Source organism: Eretmochelys imbricata, chromosome 10 (assembly GCF_965152235.1).
Source record: "Eretmochelys imbricata isolate rEreImb1 chromosome 10, rEreImb1.hap1, whole genome shotgun sequence".
In the NCBI taxonomy this organism is placed as follows: Eukaryota; Metazoa; Chordata; order Testudines; family Cheloniidae; genus Eretmochelys; species Eretmochelys imbricata.
The window spans coordinates 77,276,219-77,299,801 of record NC_135581.1 but is presented as its reverse complement, the minus strand read 5'-3'; the positions used below and the strand labels follow the sequence as shown (position 1 = coordinate 77,299,801).

The window sequence follows — 23,583 nt, the reverse complement described above, 5'->3', positions numbered from 1 at the left end:
TCCCACACTGCACCATGAACAAAGGGCTAGAGCAGCTCCATGTTGGAAGGCAGCTAGGAAGTCTGGGATATGGCTGGTCCGACTCAGATCTCCATACCGCGGTGCGGACGCTGGAGCCCCAGGTTCGGGTCCAGGTTAGAAAATTCTTAACCCAGAGTTGACAATCAGTGTAGAAGCTGAAGCCCTGGGTTTTCTAACCCAAGGTCCGCTAACTCCAATTCCACTAACACTAGGCTTACATTGCAGCATAGACATACCCTTAGTGCAGGGGTGAAAGTAAGGTAAATTACTCACTGGTATGGGGGACTGGCTCCGGGCTCCCGGAAGGGGCGGGGCCTTGGGCAGAAGGGGCGGGGCTGAGGGCCAGTGTCCCCCAGCCTGTCCTTCCATGCTGGCTGGGGGGGCGATTTAAAGGGTAGTGGCGGCTGCGGCCGGGAGCCCTGGGCCCTTTTAAATCGCCAGGCTCCATCGGCGGCCCTGGGTGGGGCGGCAAAAGGGGCAGTGACGTTAAAGTCCTTAAAGCGCTGTCGCGGCTGTGCTTTAATGTGGCCTGTGTACAGGCCAGTACCAGCAGCCACTTCTTACTGGAACGCTGTACCAGCCCGTACCAGCCCACTTTCACCTCTGCCTTAGAAGCAGAAAGCCAGCAAAAGCAGCAGCGAACATGACCCTGAGAGGAGACAGAGAGACAGCTTCTTGGGCAGAGGTTTCACAGGAGTGGCAGGCTTGGGGATTTCTGGGCAAGAAAACTGCCTGCGGATGTTTGTTTCTACTCTGTCCAAGGAACCAGGATTTTGAGTACATTTTTTTGTAAATAAAATGGCACCAAGAATACACCTGATTTGTATCAGGATTTCTTGTCCTAATGGAAACAATCCTGCAAGACCCCAAATTTGCCAAAGGGGCAACACTAGATACCATCCAAAAGTTGTAGAAACGTTGGTTTCTAACTTGAAATTCTGGGACAGTTACGTAGTTTTTTTGCTGTATCTTATTGCTAGTCACCACCATGGGTAAATTTGCTGTGAAATTACAATTAGAAACAAAACCCAAGTCCTTGAGAGCTTCCTTAAACCCAAACGGACTCATGCTCCACTTGTGACTCGGATCTGGTTTGCTGAGTATGTACTTTAAGGAGGGATTTACCTAGGGATCCAGATGAGGTCTTTTACTGGAAGAATCTTTACAGCTTGGAGATGCGATGCGTTTTCATCTGTTGGTGTAGCATCATTTTCAGATCTGTCTGGGGAAGGGATCAGTTCATGAAACTTGTTGGACTCCTCGCACTCCATGGAGAAAGGCACGCTGGATGAGCTTGCAGGAGAGCTCGGCAGGCTGGAGAAGGACCTAGTTATTCTGTTAGAAGGGGAGGATGAGTAAGAAGACATGGAGCAATAGTCTGTGAGGGAGTCCTGATGGTTTAATATTTGTGTGCCCAGCTCTGGGCTGCAGATAATGCTCATGTCAGCCAAAGAGTTACTCTCAAGCACAGTCCTGTGTATAGCTGTTGTAGCAGGGATCCCTGCGGAAGGCTGCTGGATTGTAAACATGTCTCTTAAAGGGCTGCAGTCGCCACAGAAGTACCGTGCGCAGAGCTGATAGGTTGCAGTATGGTACATCACCAGGTAGTTCGTTTTATCATCCAGGCACCAAATCACTTCCTCCCCATGGTACTCCGAGTTACACGCCATAGATGTGATCACAGATGGAGGGCTGTAGGGCTCCAGCCTCCTGTTTATATCTATGGTCACGCAGTCTATGATGAGAATGCCAGGGCCATTGCTGTACCAGACCTCAGCCCCGCTGTTGGTTATTTCCATGGCTTTCACAGGGTAGGGGTTCTGCCGGGGGTCACTGTCCAAGATGTTGAACTTGGACCTATTCGCAGTGTGTGAGCACAAGTAGGAACAGCTGTCCTCTGGGATGCCGCGTGCCACTGAAAAAACTGCCACAAGTCCGTCTGACAGTCCGGCCAGCACCAGGTAGGAGTTCTGTGGGAGAGAGAGAGATTTGTTTCTCCATGTAGACGTTTACAGTTTTGCAACAAGAGAGCTCCCCATCCAATATTCTGGGTGCCCCAACAATATCAGAATAGACTGATCTGTTACCCCAAAAGCAAATTAAATTACCCCACAACAACGTCACTACCTAAAAAGCCTAATGAACCTATACACACAACGCCCCCGCTCCCTCTACCCAGCCCTATCCATCCCCCATCACCTTACAGGTATGGGAGGAAAGATGGGCCATGCAGCCCACCCTGAAGGCACAAACGCCGGCTGTGATACACTCTGAGACAGCCATCATGTACCTGGAAACCCAACTGGTCAAGTCCAGATTAGTTCAAACCGAGAATAAAGCAGAATGGTGTTTCTGCCAGGGGAGCCACTCTGACCAATGAGAAAATGAAATTGTTGATCCTCAACCCAATGCCATGCAAACTGCACCTCTAGCAGTGGTTAATCTGACAGCATGACTCATCCAGATGAAGGCTGCAGGTCTGGGGCCCCAGACTATGTTGTAGGCACATGGAGATGTCAGCAGCACTTCAGAGAACAAGCTGACAGGCTGACATGCACGATGGAGAATTCAGAGGTGCTTATGATTAACGAACACGCACTGGCTGTGGCAACTTACAGCACAGTGAGCAAGTCGCACGCTGCACGGATTTCGTCATAGCCAAACCATAATATTCTGCAGCATAGTCACTCTCAACACACAGCTAGAGGGTCTCCTTTGTGTGGCAGGCAAAGTCAGGTGTCTAATTATGCACAGCACAGATTGCTATTCTGCAACATTGCTCCCCAGCAGAATGCTCAAAGCATAACAAAACAGCCATCAAGAAAGAACATTACAGCCTGTCAGAACTTCTGCTTGGCCTGGTCATCCCAATGACAGTGAAAACACGGGAGACAGTGGTTAGAGGACGGGGAAATGGGTATCTTGGGAATCTGACTCACTGTGAGACCACGGGCATGTACCAGAACCCTCCCTATGTCTCGGCTCCCACAGCTGTGAAACAGACAGAATAACACTCACCTCACAGGAGAGATGGAGCTGGGTTTTTCCAATGTATCAGACTGTAAGAATGTGTCTATCCCAGGTGCTCAGTGCCTCTTAATACTTTATCATACTGTGAAAACCAAACCCAGCAGCCAGACCCTGACAAGTACCTTACCCTTCCTAGGTACCAACCCTCAAACCAGGACCCACTCTTGGTACAAAGATGCATTTTGCAGCATACCCAAAAGGTCAGCAAATTCAGGCTATTTCAGACCAAGGCGGGTGGAATGAGTTCCAAGCTCAAGGGCCCTCCCAAAGGCCCCTCCGCTGTGTATAACTAAGAAATTCTAGCCCAAGCTCCTCCACAGATCTTTGCTTATCAACCAGGGAGAAGGGCAGTCACACAAGGAGGTGAGTCACAGGCCATTTCGGTTGTAAGAGGTCAAAAATCAGCATCTATATCCATAACATAAAGGGGAACAAAAAGACACTGAGTGACCCATCACTTAGGGGACACTGGAAACAGCAACCTGTGAGCCTGTGAAAGTTGTATCCCCTGGTCTGACAGGCTGGAGATGCTGGTAACTTTATGTGAGTATTTATGTGAGTAAGAAAACGGCTTAGGCAAAGACTGTAACTTGCTAAGATTAAGTTTTAGTCACTAGAAAGTGTGTTTCATTTTGTTTTGTTTGCAACCAGACCTGTCTCTTTCCCCCTTGTTTAGTGTCATTTAGATCTCTGTTCTGTGTTAACAAACCTATTCTTGTTTTGTTACAAAACCATCTCCATGCTGCGTATCAAAGGGAAGTGTGAGTCTTCACACTGACAGGCTGATGTGTGCTCTGCCCTTTTGGAGGCAGCGAACACAGAAATTTCTAAGAGTGTCCAGTGAGAGTGACAGGACACTGCAGTGGGATATCTGTGGGGAACTGAGGTTCACTGACTGTTACCTGTAAGGCCAAGTTTAGACTGGCAATCTTGAAGAGTTTGCTGCAAGGCAGACAGGCTGGTGCAGTAGGGAGCTGACACATCTTAGCAGTAACAAAGCTCTCACTCTTGCTAAGACAGAGGGATAACATAGTAGCTCGCAGTTCTGGGTGTCTTAAACATTACGTCACAGAAAGCCATTTTACATTAAAGAGTTTTGATGGGAATTTTTCAGTCAGTTCTACTAGCTACATTTTAGCAGGCTTTAGCGGACAGTGAAAGCTATTCTCTGACCTTTCACTCCTTCCGCCCCCATCCCCAGCTCTGAGTCACTGTTAGATCTTTTAAACTCCTCTGCAACTGAGTGCCTTGGGAGAGGACAGTCTGGCTAGCAAGTGATGTATTTCTTTTGGCTTAGCATCACAAAAATCTATTTGATCTCCTTGGTTAGCGTCAGCTACAACCGAACAGAACAAGGTAGCTTTCAGAGTCAACGCAGCTGCACCAACTACACTAGATGGGGATCGGGCCCAATACAGCCCAAGGAATATTACAAAACACTTAGACTACGTTAACACGATCACTGTGGAGGCAAATTCAGCAGCCATTTTAAGCTCAGCATGACTCAAGCCTTGGGCACTAGAACCTGTTTTATTCAGGCACTGAGGTTGTCCCCAACACTTTGGAAAGCAAGGCATGACCCAAGACGGGGCTTGAACCCACATTTGTCACAGCATGTCCCGAGGTAAGAGAGCTAGCCACTTAACATGCAAGTGCTATGAAAGCCACATGCTCACAAGGGCTATACACTTCACTGATGCTATCAAGGCACCAGTGCGTTGGGAGGTGGTGGACGTAAGGCAGACGTCTCCAAACCGCGATATTAAAAGAAGTGACCAAACCCAAGCAGCACAGCGTCCTCCATCAGCGTGAAGCAACTTTCTCGGAATTCACTTTCGACATTTTAGCGGAGAGAAGAGCCAACGAAAACACAGAAACAAAACTGCATTGGAAGCCTCTGGCCTGCCAAAAGTCCAGCTGTGCCAGTGAGAATGGCCTCTAAATGGGGGCGTGTGCCATACTGTACAGCACAGAGGATGAGCCTGCGCCAAGACGTTCTGTCCTCATAACTACAGTACAGTGTAAGGCTTCGAGCCTATTGGAACTCATCAGATACCATGTAAACGAAGCCCGCAAACAACACAGACTTTGTCGCTCCCCCAGCCCATTTCCCTGGCTGATCCTTCTGGCACAGAAGACTTTGGCAGGCTACAGCCTTTAAATGCAGCTTTTGTTTTTATGTGTTCTAGGCTCCTTATGCAGGCCAGGTCCCAACACACGTTCCAACCTCTCTTTTGCTTTTCTTTGTGAAAATATTGGAAACAGATTGAAAAGGAAGTTGCTTTTTGGGGGTCTGGAGGATTTCATTGTTATCTGGTCATCAGAATTAATCATAAAAATTAACCTCCAAAATTACACTTTCAATTCCTCTGGTTTTTTGTTTTTTTGGGGTTTTTTTTGAGATGGAGAGTTTATTTTCAGGGCTTCACTCTGCTTCTTTCAAATGTCTACGATGTTTCCTTTGGATGAGAAAAGAAGCATGGGAAACGATTCTTTTGGATCTGTCTTCCCAAATATAGCCAGTCAGAAGTATTTCCCTTATGAGCAAAATCCCAGGGCAGTAATCTGACTGCGTGTTTCTTCAAGTTTCATCAGCTAGCTGGCTCTTGTGCTTGGAAAAGGCCAATGTTCCCATCTACCTTAGTGCAAGATTCTTTTCTCTTTAGAGGCTTATTCCATACAGCAACCTCGACCGCTTAATACAACAGGCCTTATGTGACTCCTTCAGCAAAACTGTCAGCTCTAGAATCATAGAATATCAGGGTTGGAAGGGACCTCAGGAGGTCATCTAGTCCAACCCCCTGCTCAAAGCAGGACCAATCCCCAACTAAATCATCCCAGCCAGGGCTTTGTCACACCTGACCTTAAAAACCTCAAAGGAAGGAGATTCTACCACCTCCCAAGGTAATGCATTCCAGTGCTTCACCACCCTCCTAGTGAAAAAGTTTTTCCTAATATCCAACCTAAACCTCCCCCACTGCAACTAGAGACCATTACTCCTTGTTCTGTCTTCTGCTACCACTGAGAACAGTCTAGATCCATCCTCTTTGAACCCCCTTTCAGGTAGTGGAAAGCAGCTATCAAATCCCCCCGCATTCTTCTCTTCCGCAGACTAAACAATCCCAGTTCCCTCAGCCTCTCCTCATAAGTCATGTGTTCCAGCCCCCTAATCATTTTTGTTGCCCTCCATTGGACGCTTTCCAATTTTTTCACATCCTTCTTGTAGTGTGGGGCCCAAAACTGGACACAGTACTCCAGATGAGGCCTCACCAATGTCGAATAGAGGGGAACGATCACGTCCCTCCATCTGCTGGCAATGCCCCTACTTATATAGCCCAAAATTCCATTGGCCTTCTTGGCAACAAGGGCACACTGTTGACTCATATCCAGTTTCTCATCCATTGTAATCTGTAGGTCCTTTTCTGCAGAACTGCTGCCGAGCCATTCGGTCCCTAGTCTGTAGTGGTGCATGGGATTCTTCCGTCCTAAGTACAGGACTCTGCACTTGTCCTTGGTGAACCGCATCAGATTTCTTTTGGCCCAATCCTCTGTATCCTATCCCTACCCTTCAGCATATCTACCTCTCCTCCCAGTTTAGTGTCATCTGCAAACTTGCTGAGGGTGCAATCCACGCCATCCTCCCGATCATTAATGAAGATATTGAACAAAACCGGCCCCAGGACCGACCCTTGGGGCACTCCAGTTGATACCGGCTGCCAACTAGACATGGAGCCATTGATCACTACTGTGGAGCCCGACGATCTAGCCAGCTTTCTATCCACCTTATAGTCCATTCATCCAGCCCATACTTCTTTAACTTGTAAACAGTTTAGCTTCTTGCAGACCTTGCCTGCACTTCCTCCTGGTGATTGGCCTGGCCATACACAGAAAGGAGGGAAAAATGTCCTATAAGGAATTCTGCTGAAAGGGCATTGATTGGGGGGTGGGGGTGTGAAGGGAGTGGGGAGGGAGAATTGTGTAGATTCAATATTATTGTAGGGCCTGGAATTATTTATTACATTCACTAGACATATCACAGTCTGGAAAGATAATCCAGGAGACCTAAAACCCACTAGAAATCCCATAGGGTTGTAATCAGTGTGACAGCAGAAAGTCTCAAAATGAAAGGCACATTCTACTTCTCTGGACAAAATACAAGGTAGCAGACGAAAGATAAGTCAGGTGTCAGGCATCAAACATTGGGGAGGAAAAGTTCTGTAGCTTTGGGAGCCAGAAAAAGTCAACAGGAGCAGTCTCCCAGGAGGTGAAATTCATTCCTGTGTCAGCACCAGGCCTGGTGTCTCCTGTAAATCCCACTTACCCAAAGGGTGAAGTGGGATGTAAGCAGTGCACACTATTCCTGCTCTCACCCTCTGCTCAGGGACACATCTCACTAACTATACAGCAGTCTGAGCCATTGAATCAGATATGCGCAGTAACACAGAATGGGCACATGGAATAAAATACCCCCCACACACACTGTGAAACCTGCTCTGTGCAGTTACTAGACGTAGCATGTTGGCGTGTGAATAAGCTTTCAGATCATTAGAGATATTGAAAATAAATGGATAATAATGTGACTTTTTCACTCTAGCTTGCTACAGGTCAAACTGAGGATAATCTAACCAATTAGAAAATATTTGTGTATATATCCTAAAACTTGACTGCAATAGCCAATAATGCCACATTGCCACATTTCTCTTAAGAGCCTGCTTATGATAGGACTTTAAATGTCTCCAAAAATAAGACTACTAGCTATACACCACATAATGCCTCCCTTTGTTATTACCAGGGGGAGATCACAATATCCCTAGCCTGCCTTTTTGTTGTATGCCAATTCCTAACCCAAGAGAAAAAGGGCTGTTGATAAGGCATAGGTGATACGTATGCGTGTATAGACTGCATGCAAGTAGACCAGGAGCGGCCAACCTGGGGCTCCGGAGCCAGATGCGGCTCTTCAGAGGTTAATCTGCGGCTCCTTGCATAGGCACCGACTCCGGGGCTGGAGCGACAGGCGCCAACTTTCCAATGTGCCGGGGATGCTCACTGCTCAACCCCCGGCTCTGCCACAGGCCCTGCCCCGACTCCACCCCTTCCAGCCCCCTCTCCTGAGCCTGGAGTGCCCTGGCTCCTCCCCCGCCCCAGAGCCTCCTGCACGCTACGAAACAGCTGATCGGGAGGTGTGGGGAGGGAGGGGGAGGCGCTGATTGGCAGGGCTGCCAGCCGGCAGGAGGCACGGGGGTGGGGGAGCTGATGAGGGACTACTGATGTATTACTGTGGCTCTTTGGCAATGTACATTGGTAAATTCCAGTTCCTTCTCAGGCTCCAGTTGGCCATCCGTGATGTAGAGTGTCCAATAAATATGCGCTTAAAAGAAATACTCAAGTCCTACATTAGGAATTAATCAATATCTATCCTAATCACTCAGTCACTTCCCCTCTACTAATCTTTCTCATTCACTTACACTAATTTTTTTTCTAATGATGAGGTGGAAATGCAGCTGGAAAGCTTTAATGTAAAGAAAGCAGGTGTATTTTGACTACTTCCCCAGCGGATTCGGAAGTGCCATTTCTAGACCCTCCTGCCTCAGGTTCTCTCCATACCACTTCCAGACCTCTGCTTTCCTTGGCTTGGACACAGAGACCTGAAAACTGCTCTTTTTGCTCTGCCAGCAAGTTCTAGGGTAGAGGAGTTCACAGCAATGCCCTTTAATTATGCAAAGGATAGTGAAAAACAACATTATCTTGGACTCCTGGCTCCATAAGCAGAGTCTTTAGTTTCATTGATACCCTTTCCAATTGTGAGAAACATTCCTCTTTACCTTTTTTATAACAGGCACCGCTAAGAAGCAGCTCACGGTAGCTGGAGTGTCTAATCCTTTTTGTGGAGTATTTAAAGGACACATGCCTTGTAAGCCATATACATAAATCTTCTGGTCCTGCAAATCAACAAGAGCAGAGGAAATTATGTTTAATTCAGTAATAATTTAACTTAGCTGCTTTTCACATTAACACATAAACAGTCTCAAATTTGTTCCCTATAAAACTGTCCAATTTGTGTTTCTGGAGGTTAATAATCTCCACTTTGGAGTTAATGTAGTTCTTTTTCGGCCAGCTTTTATCTTAAAAGTCCTCTCCCTGATGATTGTTTTGGATTCTGTGATCCACACTGGTTGGAGAGGCTACCTTAGATTCCCCTTAATGCAGTGCATGATACCAAACACTGTCTGGTAGTACAAGGATCAGATTTTTACCAAATCTGCAATCAGGTGAAAATATGATTGACTCCACACACAGTTCACATCTACTAGTGTTGTTAGGGAATTTTCTGCCAGGAAAATCAAAATTACATATGTTGTTTTGGTTAGTTTGCTGAATCCAACCAAAATATTTCGTTTTCAGTCAGGTCAACGTCAAACTGCATCTCCCTGTGGTGTTGCATTTCCTTATGGGAGTTGTAGTTCAGATGCTTCATACCCCCACCCTACTATATGGGCTGGGCCTCTTGGCTGCACTTCAGCTCCCATGATGCACTGCAGTTTCCCCTCTGACTAAGCTGCAGGGTGTATCATGGGAGATGTAGTCCAGCCAGGGAGCCCAGCCCATACAAACGAATGAGGGCATGAAAAACCAGAACTACAGCTCTGAAGAAGCGGTGTGGCACTGTAAGAAGATGCGGGTTAATATTAAAGGGACTTAAAGCTAAACCTTTAATTTCAGTTCAAGTTGAAACAAAATATCTCATTTGTCAACATGTTTAATTTTTAATAAAAAGTGTCAAAATGAAATGTTTCAACCTTTCTAAATTGAAATTTTTCTGAGCTTTTCTTTCTGTGAAAAAATGCGTATATTTTTACTTTTTTTTTTTTACCTGATTCAGGACGAATGAAATGTCAAAATATCAGAATTACTTGCAGGATGTAAATTCCAATTTTCACTCAGTTCCACTGTCCATACACATGCAATTAGAGCTGACTGAATTACCTATTACAAATAATTCACCCAATTCATTTAGCCCTTTTTCCATTTGTGAAGCTCTGACTTCTAGAAATTCATTTGTAATGGTTCAACAGCTTTGCAAGAACATTTTTGTTTTGTGTTGGAGCCTGGTTACACTCAACACAGTTCTGTCTGAGGACTAGATAGGGACCTAGAGAGATAAATCCACTGCGCTATCTTGGTCTTATCTTCTTAGGCAGGGATTTTAAAGGGCATAGGAGAGTTAGGCCCCCATTTCCCATAGACTTCCAACTCCCTTCAGCCTCTTTTTAAATCCCCAGCCTCAATGTGTTTTCTTCCACCCCTTCCCCTTATCACCTACAGATAAGATTCTTTACCAGATAGAATCTCTCAGTGCTAATGTGCTATAACCTGGGACAGTTTTATGTTGGACAGCTGTTGTTTCCACATTCATTCAGAACAGCAGAACATGGTCTTGGGATCAGTAGGCTCTAGACACTAGCTAAATAACAGGTGGAAACAATATACCAGTGAGAAAGCATATGTAAAGTTTGACTGCCCATTTAAGACATCCATTGTCATGCTGATTCTCTGAGCTTTACATTACTAATTTATTAAGCTAATACCACGTTGCTTTATAACACACCCGACTAAAGATTTCTGCAGCACAGCAATGAAGTGCGCACAACTGACAAGAAGAGAGCTGACATGTCAGATAACGTTTACCTCTGTGGCAGTCCACAGTGCACTCTGAACTTTTAACTGGCAGCATAACTTCATTCCTGGGCAGCTCATTCTCTCCACTTCTATGAGACCTTTCTCTGTATTTACCACCGTGTAGTTTCTGAAAGGAGCAAATGTAATTTGTTATAGCAACGGTGCCAATAGTAAAACAGCATTAGCAAGTATTTGCAATTAATGTGTTTGCACTGTACAATTTGGAGATCACCTAATGTTTTTGGCCAGGTCATGCATACTGTCAGCTCCTTAGCTACCCATCATCCTGCAGATGTATAAAATGCTCTTAATCTTTTTTGGGGGAGAGGAAAGTATATCATAAAGGGAGAAAAATTCAGACATTTAAAAGCTCTTTCTGCTATTAACTGTTTGCTAAGTGTACTACAACTGTTGTCTTGTTACTCTGATTATTTTACTGGCTAAATGAAAGAGAAGTGACACATCAAGAAAGGATGAAGGCCCTTGAGACGGTCAAATAATTTTTAACAAATTGATGAATGAATATTTTTGTGAATAAAAGCACTTCGTTTGTTTCACTATGATTCACGGGGTCACATTGTATATGGGTATTTGAACAGACACTGGGTATTCACAAATGGTTCTATGAATCCCAGAAGTTGCAACTATTTTAGCACAAGTAGTTCTGTGTTCTAAAACGTATACGAGATGCGCATACCTTGTTACTCTCCTTTCAAAAATGAATTAGTTATCCAATCAGGGAGCAGAAATAATAATGTATGGCTTAAGTAACCAACCAAACGCTATGAATGACAAATAGTGAAAGCAAACAGTTCATGAACAATGTGCAGAGCCAAAATTATTTACCCATACCATTTGGCAAATACTTGCCAATAGTGAATACTTGAATAGAAAATCTGGATCAGCTCATGAATGGTTTCCAAACCCAAAAAGGGGCTATAAATTCATAATCATAGGATATCAGGGTTGGCAGGGACTTCAGGAGATCATGTAGTCCAACCTCCTGCTCAAAGCAGGACCAATCCCCAATTTTTGCCCCAGATCCCTAAATGGCTCCTTCAAGGATTGAACTCACAAGCCTAGGTTTAGCAGGCCAATGCTCAAACCACTGAGCTATCCCTGAATATTATTTATAAAAAGCAGCTCGACCAACATGTTCTTGAATCAAATACCAGCATCAGGTCCCAGTTCAGCAAAGCATTTAAGCACTTGCTTAAGACCATCCCTATTCAGTAAAACACTTAAGTACATACTAAACTTAAGACGTGGTTAAGACTAATTATTTCAAGGGGACTTAAGCACGGGCTTAAGTGCTTTGCTGAACAGGCATGGAATGCTGAATTGGTGCCTCAGTTCGGAAAGGCTTCGTGTCAAAAGGCCTCATTAGTAAAAAGAGATCATATCTAGTCTGATGTCTCTGTGTTTGTTATAGGTTCCTAATCTTGACCTGATATTATTTGAAGATGAGCTAAGAACAGTAATACTCTTTATGAAATAACCACTGACATATTACTAATTAAAGCAGTCTGGGGAAATGATGCTGTATGTATCTTTGGAAATGCTCCTAATTCACTTTCACCTTCCTTTCTTACTGCCCCGTGGCATGAGTGCTGACATTGAAAGAGTCGATGTTAAATCAAGGAAGAATCAAAAAGGATAAAAACAAGCCCTCTACCTGGTGTCTTCCTTCCCATCCCAGAATACCACAGTGTATTCTTGGCCTTGGGAAGAGAAGAAGGAAGACTGCTTCCCACAGCAGAGCAGGTACATGAAAGTAGCAAACGTAGGATCTTTCATCTGTCCTACAACAGAAATGGCCAATGGACGCTGAGGGGGAAAAAAATTACATACACTGAATGGTGTGTACACATCAGAGATTCTTTTGCAGGTTAAGAATGAACAATACATTCATAATAATTACTATTTATTACATCTATAGTTCCAGAGGTTGGGGATCTCAAAAGAACCTAAGGGAGTTAGGTGCCCAAATCTGCACCCAAATCCCTTAAACTTCTTTCAAAATCCTGTCCCACAGGTGCTCCCTGAGTTTTGCATTTCAGTGCAAAACTAACATAAATTACAAGAATCAAGGCCCATCTCTCTCTTTCCTCCCCTCTTCCTTGCCTCCCTCTCTCATTAGGATTTTATCTATGAACCTCTTGTGCTTTGAGAATTTAGGGAAGAGAGCCACACTCATTATAGAGTATAAGTGCTTGTTAATCAAAGCTCTGCCTGGCCCTTAGGTGAAGGACTGTGGCTCCAAAAATGCAAAATGATTAAAGAAAGCTGTAGTACAGTGTAATCTCTGTTTGTATTTGGAACCCTTCCCTGTCCCCAGAGTGCCTTTTTTTCAAAGCTCCTGAATTCCTTCTAGCTGCATTCACAGCATGACACGTCAGTAGTTTTTAATAATTAAGGGTGGAATCTTGCCCCACTGAAGTCAATGAGAGTTTTGCCATCGACTTCAATGGGCCATGATTTCACCATTAGGGTAAGCATACAGTTGCTCCATTCATGAAACCCAAACTGAAGTCTATGGAATTTTAGGGCCCCAATCACTAGCAGGTGTAAACAGGTGGCGCTCCATTGATGTCACTGGAGCAGTGCCCATTGAGACCAGCTGAGGATCTAGCCCTTAGCATGTAGGGGTGGCTGCCCCGGTAACAAGCAGTGGATAAATGGTCAAAAAGCACCAATTTTCAGGCTCCTCTTGTACCTTTTCTGGCTTAGTGTCCCAACATTCCATCATGAGCGTCTGCATCCTGTGGAACTGCACTTCCCCCGGCTGCCCCAGAATGGGACGGATCCCTTTAGACAGCTTCTTCGCAATCTGAAGCTGATGTTGTCCAAGCACAGGCCGCTGCCCAGACAATAGTTCATATAGGACCATTCCATAGGAGAACATGTCCACCTAAGGCAAATATCACACAGTTAAGCACAAAGCTGCTCCCATAGATGGGTATGGCTATTTCTTTGGAAGGGAGTTTTATTGTATGGTTAGAATTTGGGATAACATTGACAGAAGTGATGGAAACCAAATAATACATGAATAAGCATTAAGAGGTAATAAAATAAGATCAGCAGCACATTCAGCATATGCACGGAAGGTGAAATGCACCCCCATGCAGTGGGCCAGGCTTATGCATATCTTAAGTGTTGCCTAGCTCTTAGGCTGGCTCCTATGTACGGGGTTAATTTCTTCTAGAAAGAATGAATGGACCTAAATGAACAATCCAAATCATTTTGTTCCCAGCAAGGAATCTTCCATGACACATACAGACATTTCCAATCTAGCTGCAATCAGTGCTATGAATAAGGAGTCCAGTTTGCATGTGCCTTGCTCATATCTTGCGGATCGTTAACACAATGACACACTTAGTTTCTTCATCAGTGATTCCATTAAATCGGGTCTCTTTGCAGAAGTGGGTGCCTCAAGTTAAGATTCCTAAATCCATAGTTAGGCACCTAAATAATGGTCTGATTTTTCAGAGGTGTTGAGTACCTACAGCTCCGACTGAAGAGAATTTGTTGTTGGGCACCTCTGAAAATCAAGCTATTTACCTAGATGCCTAAATATGTACTCAGGAGCACAACTTTAGGTACCCACTTTTGAAAACCTTGGCTTTAGTCAGCACATGTGAGAAAACTCCATGAAGGGCCTTGAGGAGCATCTTTTTCATTGGGTTATAGATGAGAATAGTGCCACTTCAATGGACATTTCTTAGTTACCTTTTCATCATAGACTATTCGAGGCCTAATCTCTGGGGCTTGGTACCCAGGAGTGCCTTCCACTCCAAGAGCTCCTTCATGGAATGACTGCCGAGAAATCCCATAGTCAGACAGTTTGATGTTGATATGCTCTTTAATGTCCAGGGACCACACTAAAATATTGTCTGACTTTAGGTCACAGAATATGATGTTTTTCTTATGCAGGTAGGCAAGGCCTGTTGCAATCTGATATGCTATTTTCTGGGTCAGCAGGCGCCCCAGTGGCACAAAGGAAGCCCCTGTTATAAAGGAAAAACGCTGTGTTCATTAGAGCAGACTTTCAAAAGGATGACAGTTCTTGTCATTTTAATCTGACCTAGTGGAAACAATCTACCTGTTAAAATGTCACTCTGAATGGGATGATCTGAAGTGGCACCATTCATGTTACTTTAGACAGAACTCTGTCAGGTTTTTTTTTAACCCCTTAATTTCAGCGGTTCATAACACTCCCATTGTTGGGCTGCAACTAGACAAAGTGCTGATATGCAGACAGGGCCAAGTTATTAAAGGGGCCTCATCCCAGTTCAGGATTTTATGCCATTAATTTAACAGCGGCAAAATTACAGGTACATAGGATAGCATTTAGATCTCTAAATAGCTGATTTGCAGGGGGAAAATTGCACATGCAGAATTAAAATGAGATTTGGATACCCAGTCCCCATTAATTTTAAGGGGAACTGGGTATACAGATTTTTTACATAGTTTTGAAAAGCTCAGCCTTATTGGCAGTTTTCATGAGACCCCCACCAAAGTCCCAATTTGAAAGAAATTCCATCACTGCCCACCAAACTTGGAAAAAACATTATTCTACCACTCAAAAAATAGCTTGAGTGTTGCAGGCCATTTGCTCACACTGGGACATAGGGATTTCATTATTTTCAGGGAGCAGGTTCGGGGCTGTTACCTTTGGACATTCCAGATAACACAGTTGCGAGGCTGCCCAAGGGGGCCAACTCTAAGGCAAAGCAGAGAGGATGGATGCTAATCCCAATCAAGGACACGATGCAGGGGTGTTGCAAGGAGTGGAGCATGCTGGCTTCCTGGCGGAACTCGGAGAAGTTCTTCATGGCGTCCATAGCTTGCAAGTGCTTCAGCATGGTATCTAGCAAAACACACAGGCCTGTTTTCACTTCAGCACATGGCATTGCAATAGGGGAACCCAGCAATGCGGCATTAGCGGTTTTCTTGAAAGCTAAAACTGTTGATAGGATTCTAAGAGCTGAGAAAACTACTGTAGGAAGCAAACCATGTCCTTGCTTATTCTGACGATGGTGCTTTGGGCCATCCCCTCCTTAGCATGAGCTGCTAATAGGCATTATTGGTACTGTCAGTGGGAGTTACACGAGTGCAATAGGAAGCAACTGGGGGTGGGATTTTTTGACTTAGGAGTGTAAGACCCACTGAAAGTTGGTGGGACTTGTGTTCTTCCATAACGTAAGTGCTTTTGAAAATCCTTCCCTATACTCTTTAGAGCAGGGAGTCAGCAATACATAAGCAGCATGTTACTATTATATAAAACTTCAAGGGCAAGAGACTTGCCCGCTCTGGCTGCAACCCCAGCACAGGAGCCGTGCACAATAGCAGTCCTTGTGCTAAGGGAAAGCAGAGGCCATTCATGGCTAGCCTTGCTGTTAGCACTGGTCTTTCCAAAGGGCGTGTGCCATTGGGGCAGTAGCTGTGCTCCTCCACAGCTCACGGAGGCACTGTATGCTTAAAACCAGAAGTGAGCATAGTGAGGTGGAACAGCCTCCCAAGGAAAATGAAGGAAGCCCCACGACTTGTGATCTAAAACTAAACTGGCCAGAGTACTGGTAGACTCACTGTACTAGCCTCCATGTGATTGACTGGATGATCTAACTGACCTTTCCTGTGTTTAACTTCTAGGACTCGCTAACAGTCCCAGTGAAGGGAGCACCTCAGGGAAGGCCCGGCTTTTAGAAGGTATGATGATTGAGTTAGTAGTATTTGTATTATGGTGGAGGTCCCAATTAAGCTGAGTGCTAGGTGCTGTACAGACACGAGAGACAGTCCCTGCCCCAAAAAGCTGATAGTCCAAGTAGAAAAGACACAGGAAGTATCATCACCCGCATTTTACAGGTGGAGAACTGAGGTAAAGATTGATTAAATGACTTGGTCAAGGTCACAGCTAGAAACTGAACCCTGATCTCCTGAGTTCCAGTCAAGTGCGTTGTCCACGCAACCACCTCTCTACAGCCAGACGGCTCGGGTTATGAGAGTCACAAGAAGGATGGAGCATTGAGATTTTGTCTTCTCCCCCATACTGAGGCTCTGTCTTGTTAGAGCTCCCAGCCCCCTGCTGGCCAGCACATGAGGTTTCATGTCAAAACTGAGAATTCAAACTCGAACCCCCAGTGCAGAAGTGTATTGTGTGCCAATGACCGCCAGCTGGCCTTAGTTCTCCATTTCTTTTGCATGTTTTCATAGGGTATGCCTACACGGCACAAAACCCCTGCAGCAGCATGTCTCAGAGCCCAGGTCAACTAACTCGGGCTTGTGCTGTGGGGCTAGAAATAGCAGTGTAGGCATTCAGGCTCAGGCTAGAGCCTTGGCTTCCAGACCCTCCTCCCTCCCCTGGTTTCAGAGACCAGGCTCCGGCCCAAGCAGGAACATCTACACTACTATTATTAGCCTCATAACGAAAACCCCGTGACTCCAAGTCAACTGACCCGAGCTCTGAGATTTACAGCTACAGGGTTGTTGTTGTTTTTTGCTGTGGAGATGTACACAAAAAGGCTTTTTAAAAATACGTCAATATTCCTTCCCTTACAAGTTTTGCTGTATATTGGGAAGCTGTATTTAAATAGGTGCTGCCAGCCCTTAGCAGACTGAAGACGATTCAATCATAACTTGTAAACTCACTGCGGACAGAGCAGATTTAAAAACATACCCCCCCTCCCCATGCGTTCTGTGCACTGTACCTGTAGCCGAATTAGGAGAACTCTTGCATTTCTTAATCTGATATCTCTTCACCGCCACTGGTTTTCCTTGGTATTTTGCCTGATATATAATGGTTCCACTTCCACCCTGGCCAAGAACATTGTTTTCATTTTCACTGTATTCTAGTTTACTATTTTCCAGAAATAGTCTGCCAGAAATATAACAAAAAAATAATATTTAAAGGAACTGTAATTTGTACATTTAATCTGATTTTTTGCACATTTTTAAACAGATTTTCATTTCAATAAAAGGTTTCCACTGAGAAGACAAGACTGGAAAGTCACTTTGTTGTCCTGAGATATTTTGCATGCCAGTACACATTGCACATTTTTCGCACAGGAAGAGCGACGTGGGCAAACCTGCAAAATGAGCTGTCCACTGAGTCAAACATATCTCATCGGAAACCGACAAGATCCTGAAAGGCATCAGGGTGCCAAACTCCGTTTCTAGGCTGATGATGTAAATCCAGCTGATATGGACAATGTATGGCCAGTTTAATAGGTTTTTACTTCTGTTGCCTTCCAGCAGGACTGGACTGTGCTCTGAAATCTGAATATTCTAACCAGCCTGCTGTTACCAGGCTGCAATTCATCATTTTCCCACCCTTCCTGAGACAGCTTTTACAGCCACTCTGACATCAAACATTTCTACTTGCCTTGTTGTATTAGTCAAATAAAACTAACAAATGACACCCCTGATGAGGGCCCACATGCCGCAGTGTTGGCGAGTTTGTCCAGAATGACCCATTAAAACTACCTGGAGAAAGGAACGCCGCAGTTAAAATGATTTATTTGACAGGCACACACGACTCAGCGCAAATGTTGGGAGCTCAGGCAGCAGCTGATTAGAGCCCTCAGAGCTCTGCACCATGCCCAACAGAAAGATCTGAGTCATACAGACAGAATGCGCTGTAAAGGACACGGACTGTCTAAGTGCCCAGATGGCCTTATGAAGGCCCCCCAGACATTTTATACTCTACTTAGTAAGAGTGGATTCTTTACCCTCTGGAGCCCAGTGTGTGCCCGTCTTATACACATCACACATATGGGGTCATTTATCCTCAGAGCCATGCAAAATGTTTGCACTGGGACCAGGTGAATGATGGCTGCTTACAGGCTTCATGAAAAGGCAAAATTCAGCCCAGTTTCATCAAAAGGGTCAGGGCAAACATTAGAGGTTTCAAGTCAAATCCAGGTGAAACTTCATGGCTCTGGCTCAATTTGCTTTGAGTACGTGTGTTCACTTATACCCAAAACTGAGCTGCATGAACCAAAAGCAAATGTTACACAATAGGTGCAATGCAAAAGATAGAATCTTAGTTATATGAAAAAAGAAAAGGAGGACTTGTGGCACCTTAGAGACTAACAAATTTATTTGAGCATAAGCTTTCGTGAGCTACAGCTCACTTCATCAGATGCTTTCGTGAGCTACAGCTCACTTCATCAGATGCTTTCGTGAGCTAAAGCTCACTTCTTCAGATGCAGATGAAGTGAGCTGTAGCTCACGAAAGCTTATGCTCAAATAAATTTGTTAGTCTCTAAGGTGCCACAAGTCCTCCTCGTTCTTTTTGCGGATATAGACTAACACGGCTGCTACTCTGAAACCCTTAGTTATATGAAACTCTCAACAATTTAATCTAAGCCTGGGAATAAAAATGTCTACTTTTCCCTTAAATCTGTTCCTAGATTGTGACTCTTCGCCCCGCCCCCATTACAAAGCATATAATAGCCTTGATGAAGACATCCAAGGTCATGTATGTCAGATAGGACACAAAAAGGCCTCCTAACTTTCTTCATAGGTTGACTGTCCTCAACAAGGTTCTCCTTGTGCTTCATAGGTCAGAGTGTCTCAACCACAGTATTGCCAATGAAATGGGTTTTTGTGAGTGGGTCAGGCGCCTAGCTCCTTTACTGGAGACATCCAGAAAAATAAACACTTCATCTCACAGCATATGGAACCCTAAATTATTTCATTACTGAGAGGGCCTCAAAAATCAAAATGAAATGGGTTCCTTCAGCCTTTCTACAGACCCTGTAGTAGGTTACGGCAAGCCCTCCTTTTCTTGTATGTGTTTTAGTACACAATGCATCAAACACTGGTTAAAAATTGGTGTGCAACTTGGAATGGCCTTTGAGTCAAAAGGAAAGGTCTGTCAGACAGACAGACAGAGATGCATTTATAGAAAATCATCCTCCATATGGAATGCTTATCTAGTCCCTAACTTGGACGTGCAAAACCTTTTGATCCAACCCTACACTCTCCTGGTGACCTCCCTAATGAGCTTGGAAGAGAAACTTCCCTACCCACTAATCCTTTGGGAGATTTTCTTTTCTTCCTTCAATGCGCCAACACAGGGAGTGAGTAGGAATGGGCTAGGGTTTGGTTCAGAGGGGGTGAAGAGCATGAGGAAAAGGGTAAAGATTTAGACTTTGTGGTTGGGTAGAAACAGCAGAGGAATTGGGAAGAAGCAATAAACCAGAAACCATCGGACATATATGAAGGAAATAAAGGCCTTTATCAAATCGTTCAGATTCACTTCAGGGCGTGAGGGGAAAAAATTGTGCCAGTGTTTCGTTTCTTTTCTTTTTTTAAAGCATCAGTTCTCCCAGCCTCATTCATTATTAGGTTTGTAAAATGCATTAGTCACTGTGGAATAGGCTCCATTACTCAGAAGATTAAAGTTTTCCTGAAGTAATGGGAAAAGTAACCTAGAATAGCTTTTAGGGGACCAAGGTCTAGGATTTTGGTCTCTGTGTAAACTTCAGGAAATATCATCACTTCCTAGAGCAGATTTGATTTAATGCCCACTTTCTGGTGGGTCAAATATGCTTTCGACAGCAAAAGTGCTTTAATTTTCTCAAGGAAGGAAACTGTGCTATCCAAACCAATTACAGGGTACAGGAGTCAATCCTCCTAGAAAAGTAGTTAAATAGTTTAAAGTTTCCGTCTGGGGCAGCGTAGCCTTCTACAGAGTACAGGGCTTTCTGCAGAGGAGGAAAGAAGTCTCTCTGATTCGCAGCCAAAGCCCCTGAATCTGCTCCTGATGCTGCATGTCCGATATCATCCCACAAGAGCAGAAACTGCCACCTGCCACGAAGGGATGTTTGTAATTGTTCACCAGGAAGGGTCTGAAGAAATTCATTGCACACAGGCCATGTAAGGGCTAGAGGTTGAAGTTAACCCATTTCAGTAACCCACTCGTGGCTTCCAGATTAAAACCCCAGCTCTGAACAAATCCAAATTTGAATCCAAGTCTGAACACTGTGACTGATCCCCAAATCAAAACATCCCCAAACCATATGGACGTTCAAATGCAGATCGGGATGGGCACTTTGCAGCACTCTATATTGTTAGTGCCCTATTAAAAATCTCCTGGAAGAGACATATTGCACCAACCCCTGGCCAGAATATGTTACCAAAGACAGTAGAGAACAGGGTCACTTTTTAAAAAGTGACTTTCACATCGTACCACAGGAACCTCAGGAGCCTTTACAAGGCGATGAGTCAGATACTGACAGTGTACAGTGACTGTGTAAGCAAATGTAATGACTATGTAGGCAGATATAGGCTAGGATACAATGACATGGCTGGGAGTCATGGGTAGATGAATTTGTCTCCCTATCAAGGGTCAATATGGACCTCCAATGGTCGTGAACTAGAGGAAATGCAAACTGAATTATTCATAGACATTTTGAAGTCCAATCAATGACTGACAAGTAACATTACCTGGCAGGAAAATCTGTCATGAAGAGCTCAGGGACCAGCTCTTGTAGAGGAACTGGGATGTTAGGGTGACTAGGACATGTGATACAATCCAGTTCTATAGCAGTCAGAACACAATCTTCCATGTTAAAGTACTGCTCATCTTCCGGTTTATCAGGTGTCCCATTCTCTTGTGTCCTAGAAGTTGCACAGATCTGACATGGGACATACTGTTCCATTAGCAAAGTTCCATCACTCTCCGTGGCCGTCAGTGCTAAAAATAATTAAAAAAAAGAAGTGATATTGAACAGCAATGTCCAGTGCATTCAGATGTATACCTCTTCTGCATGAAATCAGTGCCTGAGAAGTCCCATGTAAGTCTCGTGTAATCCCTCACTTGACTCCCATGCTTTCAAACCTGGGGTAGTAGCTCCTCTAGTTTATCACCTGTGATAAAAAGTAGCTATTTGCCAAATACACAAAAGGCAGCAAGGACAGGGTTGGATAGAGACGTACTCTGGATTGTTGAGATAACTCAAGAGGCCTGGCAGGTTTTCATTTAGGTATCAGGAATAAGTATAATGCAGGGCATGCAAGTAATACATTTTCAGCGCACTAGAAATTTAAAAGTTCATGGATAGGAAAAGCCTTCTTATGAAGCAATTCTCCATGGCTTTAGTTAGCGACACTTCAGAAAGATGGACTCCATTGCAATGAATAGAAAGGCACAAGTATGTCTGTCCCTTTAAAACAGAGAGGGAGAAAAACTGGCAGAGCTCCTTCCTCTTTCTGACACTGCTTTAGCCAGAATCAAGCAAGCAGACAAAGAATCAGAGACACAGCACCCAGGGGTCATGGGCCAAAGTAGTCTTTCATTTAACAGAATCTATTGTAAATGTTACTTTACAGCGGGGGTTCTGAACCTGTGAGTTAGAGGGTTGTGACCAGCCACAATCTGAGGCAGTCATACTCAGACCTCAGTGGTTCAGGAGCCAAATTAGCAATCAACATTATCCAAAAGAGCCACAGGAGTGTGAATTCATTGTTTCATTTGGTATGCTATCATATATTCTTATTTAAACAGTATGACGGGAAATTTTTAGAGCATGGCTACACTTGCAGATGTACAGTGATTTGAGTTAAACCAGCCTTTGGAGAGCGCAGTAAGGAAAGCGCTGCGGTCTGTCCACCCTGACAGCTTCAAGCGCACTTGCAGCGGCATTGGGCGCGGTGCATTATGGGCAGATATCCCAGCATGCAAGTGGCTGCACCGTGCTTTTCTAATGGGGGTGGGTGGGGTGGAGTGTGACAGGGAGTGTGCTGTGTGTATGTGAGGGGAGAGAGAGTGGGTTTTTGGGGGGCTGAGAGCATGTCAGCATACTGTCTTGTAAGTTCAGACAGCAGCAGTCCCCCCTCCTCTCTCTCTGTCTCACACAGCTTTCCACATTAATGGTTGCTTTGTCTCGGAGCAGATAAGCAGCTGGCTGTCAGAAACGGAGCTTTCAAAGGGCATATCTGCATTCCTGCAGCGATTCAAAAACAATGACAAGAGTGGCCACTTGACTTAAGGGGATTATGGGACATTTCTGGAGGCTGATCAGAGCGCAGTAACGCAACACCTTGTCCACACTGGCACGGCGGCGCTCCAGCGGGGGTGCAGCAAACGTTATTCCACTCGCCGAGGTGGAATACCAGCAGTGCTGTAGCTGCGGACTCAGAGCGCTGTACCTGCCTTGCCAGTGTGGACGGGGCGTGAGCTAGTGCGCCCGGGGCTCCTTTATTGCGCTGTGACTTGCAAGTGTAGCCAAGCCCTTAGTATATATAGTTCTGTAGTTACCAGTCTGAAAAGGAATGATAAGAATTCCTCCTTAGACAACTAGAGGCACAGGACAGGGACACTAGACATGTGCATTGTAAGTTTTAGAAATGGGCCAACAAGTCTTGCTGGATGGGCTGTTGGCCTGTCTTTTGACCCAAACGGCCCACTGGCTGGCATCCTCCATTTGTATCTATATTGCTGATCATCCCTCCATGTCCGAATATGCTTCTTTGGGATCACGGCGCTGGTCAGTCTTCAATGATTAAAAAAAAAAAAACAATCCAAACACAAATGAAAGTTTTATTTTCCCCCTTTGCAGAGTGATCGCCGATAAAACAGATGAGCAAAGGTTGAGCTACGGCAGCTCACAGCACTATTTTCTGGTAAAGATCTCAGATCAATACCTGCCAACACTAATCTCTAAAGCAGCATGCGGTCACCTGGGATACAGCACATCATTTTTTAAATCAAAATCTATTTGTGGGTTACAAACATCACTTGGGGAAACAGTGGGCCTGATTCTGATCTCCCTTATGGTGTAAATCAGGAGTAACTCCATGCAAGTATAAAACTAGCACAAGGGGCTCAGACACACTGATGTAACTTAC

The 23,583-nt window shown here is 44.7% G+C and overlaps 1 protein-coding gene across 4 annotated transcripts in view; it reads right to left on the bottom strand.

Moving 5' to 3' along the window:
• LRRK1 (leucine rich repeat kinase 1) overlaps positions 1-23,583 on the bottom strand; it is a 105,744-nt gene that overhangs the window by 4,246 nt on the left and 77,915 nt on the right. For all 4 annotated transcript variants that reach the window (XM_077828354.1, XM_077828355.1, XM_077828357.1 and 1 more), the window contains 9 exons: positions 21,181-21,430; positions 17,436-17,602; positions 15,401-15,598; positions 14,458-14,735; positions 13,445-13,639; positions 12,404-12,555; positions 10,738-10,855; positions 8,874-8,990; positions 1,147-1,991 (listed from right to left, as the gene is read on the bottom strand). In XM_077828354.1, the coding sequence (XP_077684480.1) occupies positions 1,147-1,991; positions 8,874-8,990; positions 10,738-10,855; positions 12,404-12,555; positions 13,445-13,639; positions 14,458-14,735; positions 15,401-15,598; positions 17,436-17,602; positions 21,181-21,430 (2,320 nt within the window). The remainder of the gene's footprint in view (positions 1-1,146; positions 1,992-8,873; positions 8,991-10,737; positions 10,856-12,403; positions 12,556-13,444; positions 13,640-14,457; positions 14,736-15,400; positions 15,599-17,435; positions 17,603-21,180; positions 21,431-23,583) is intronic.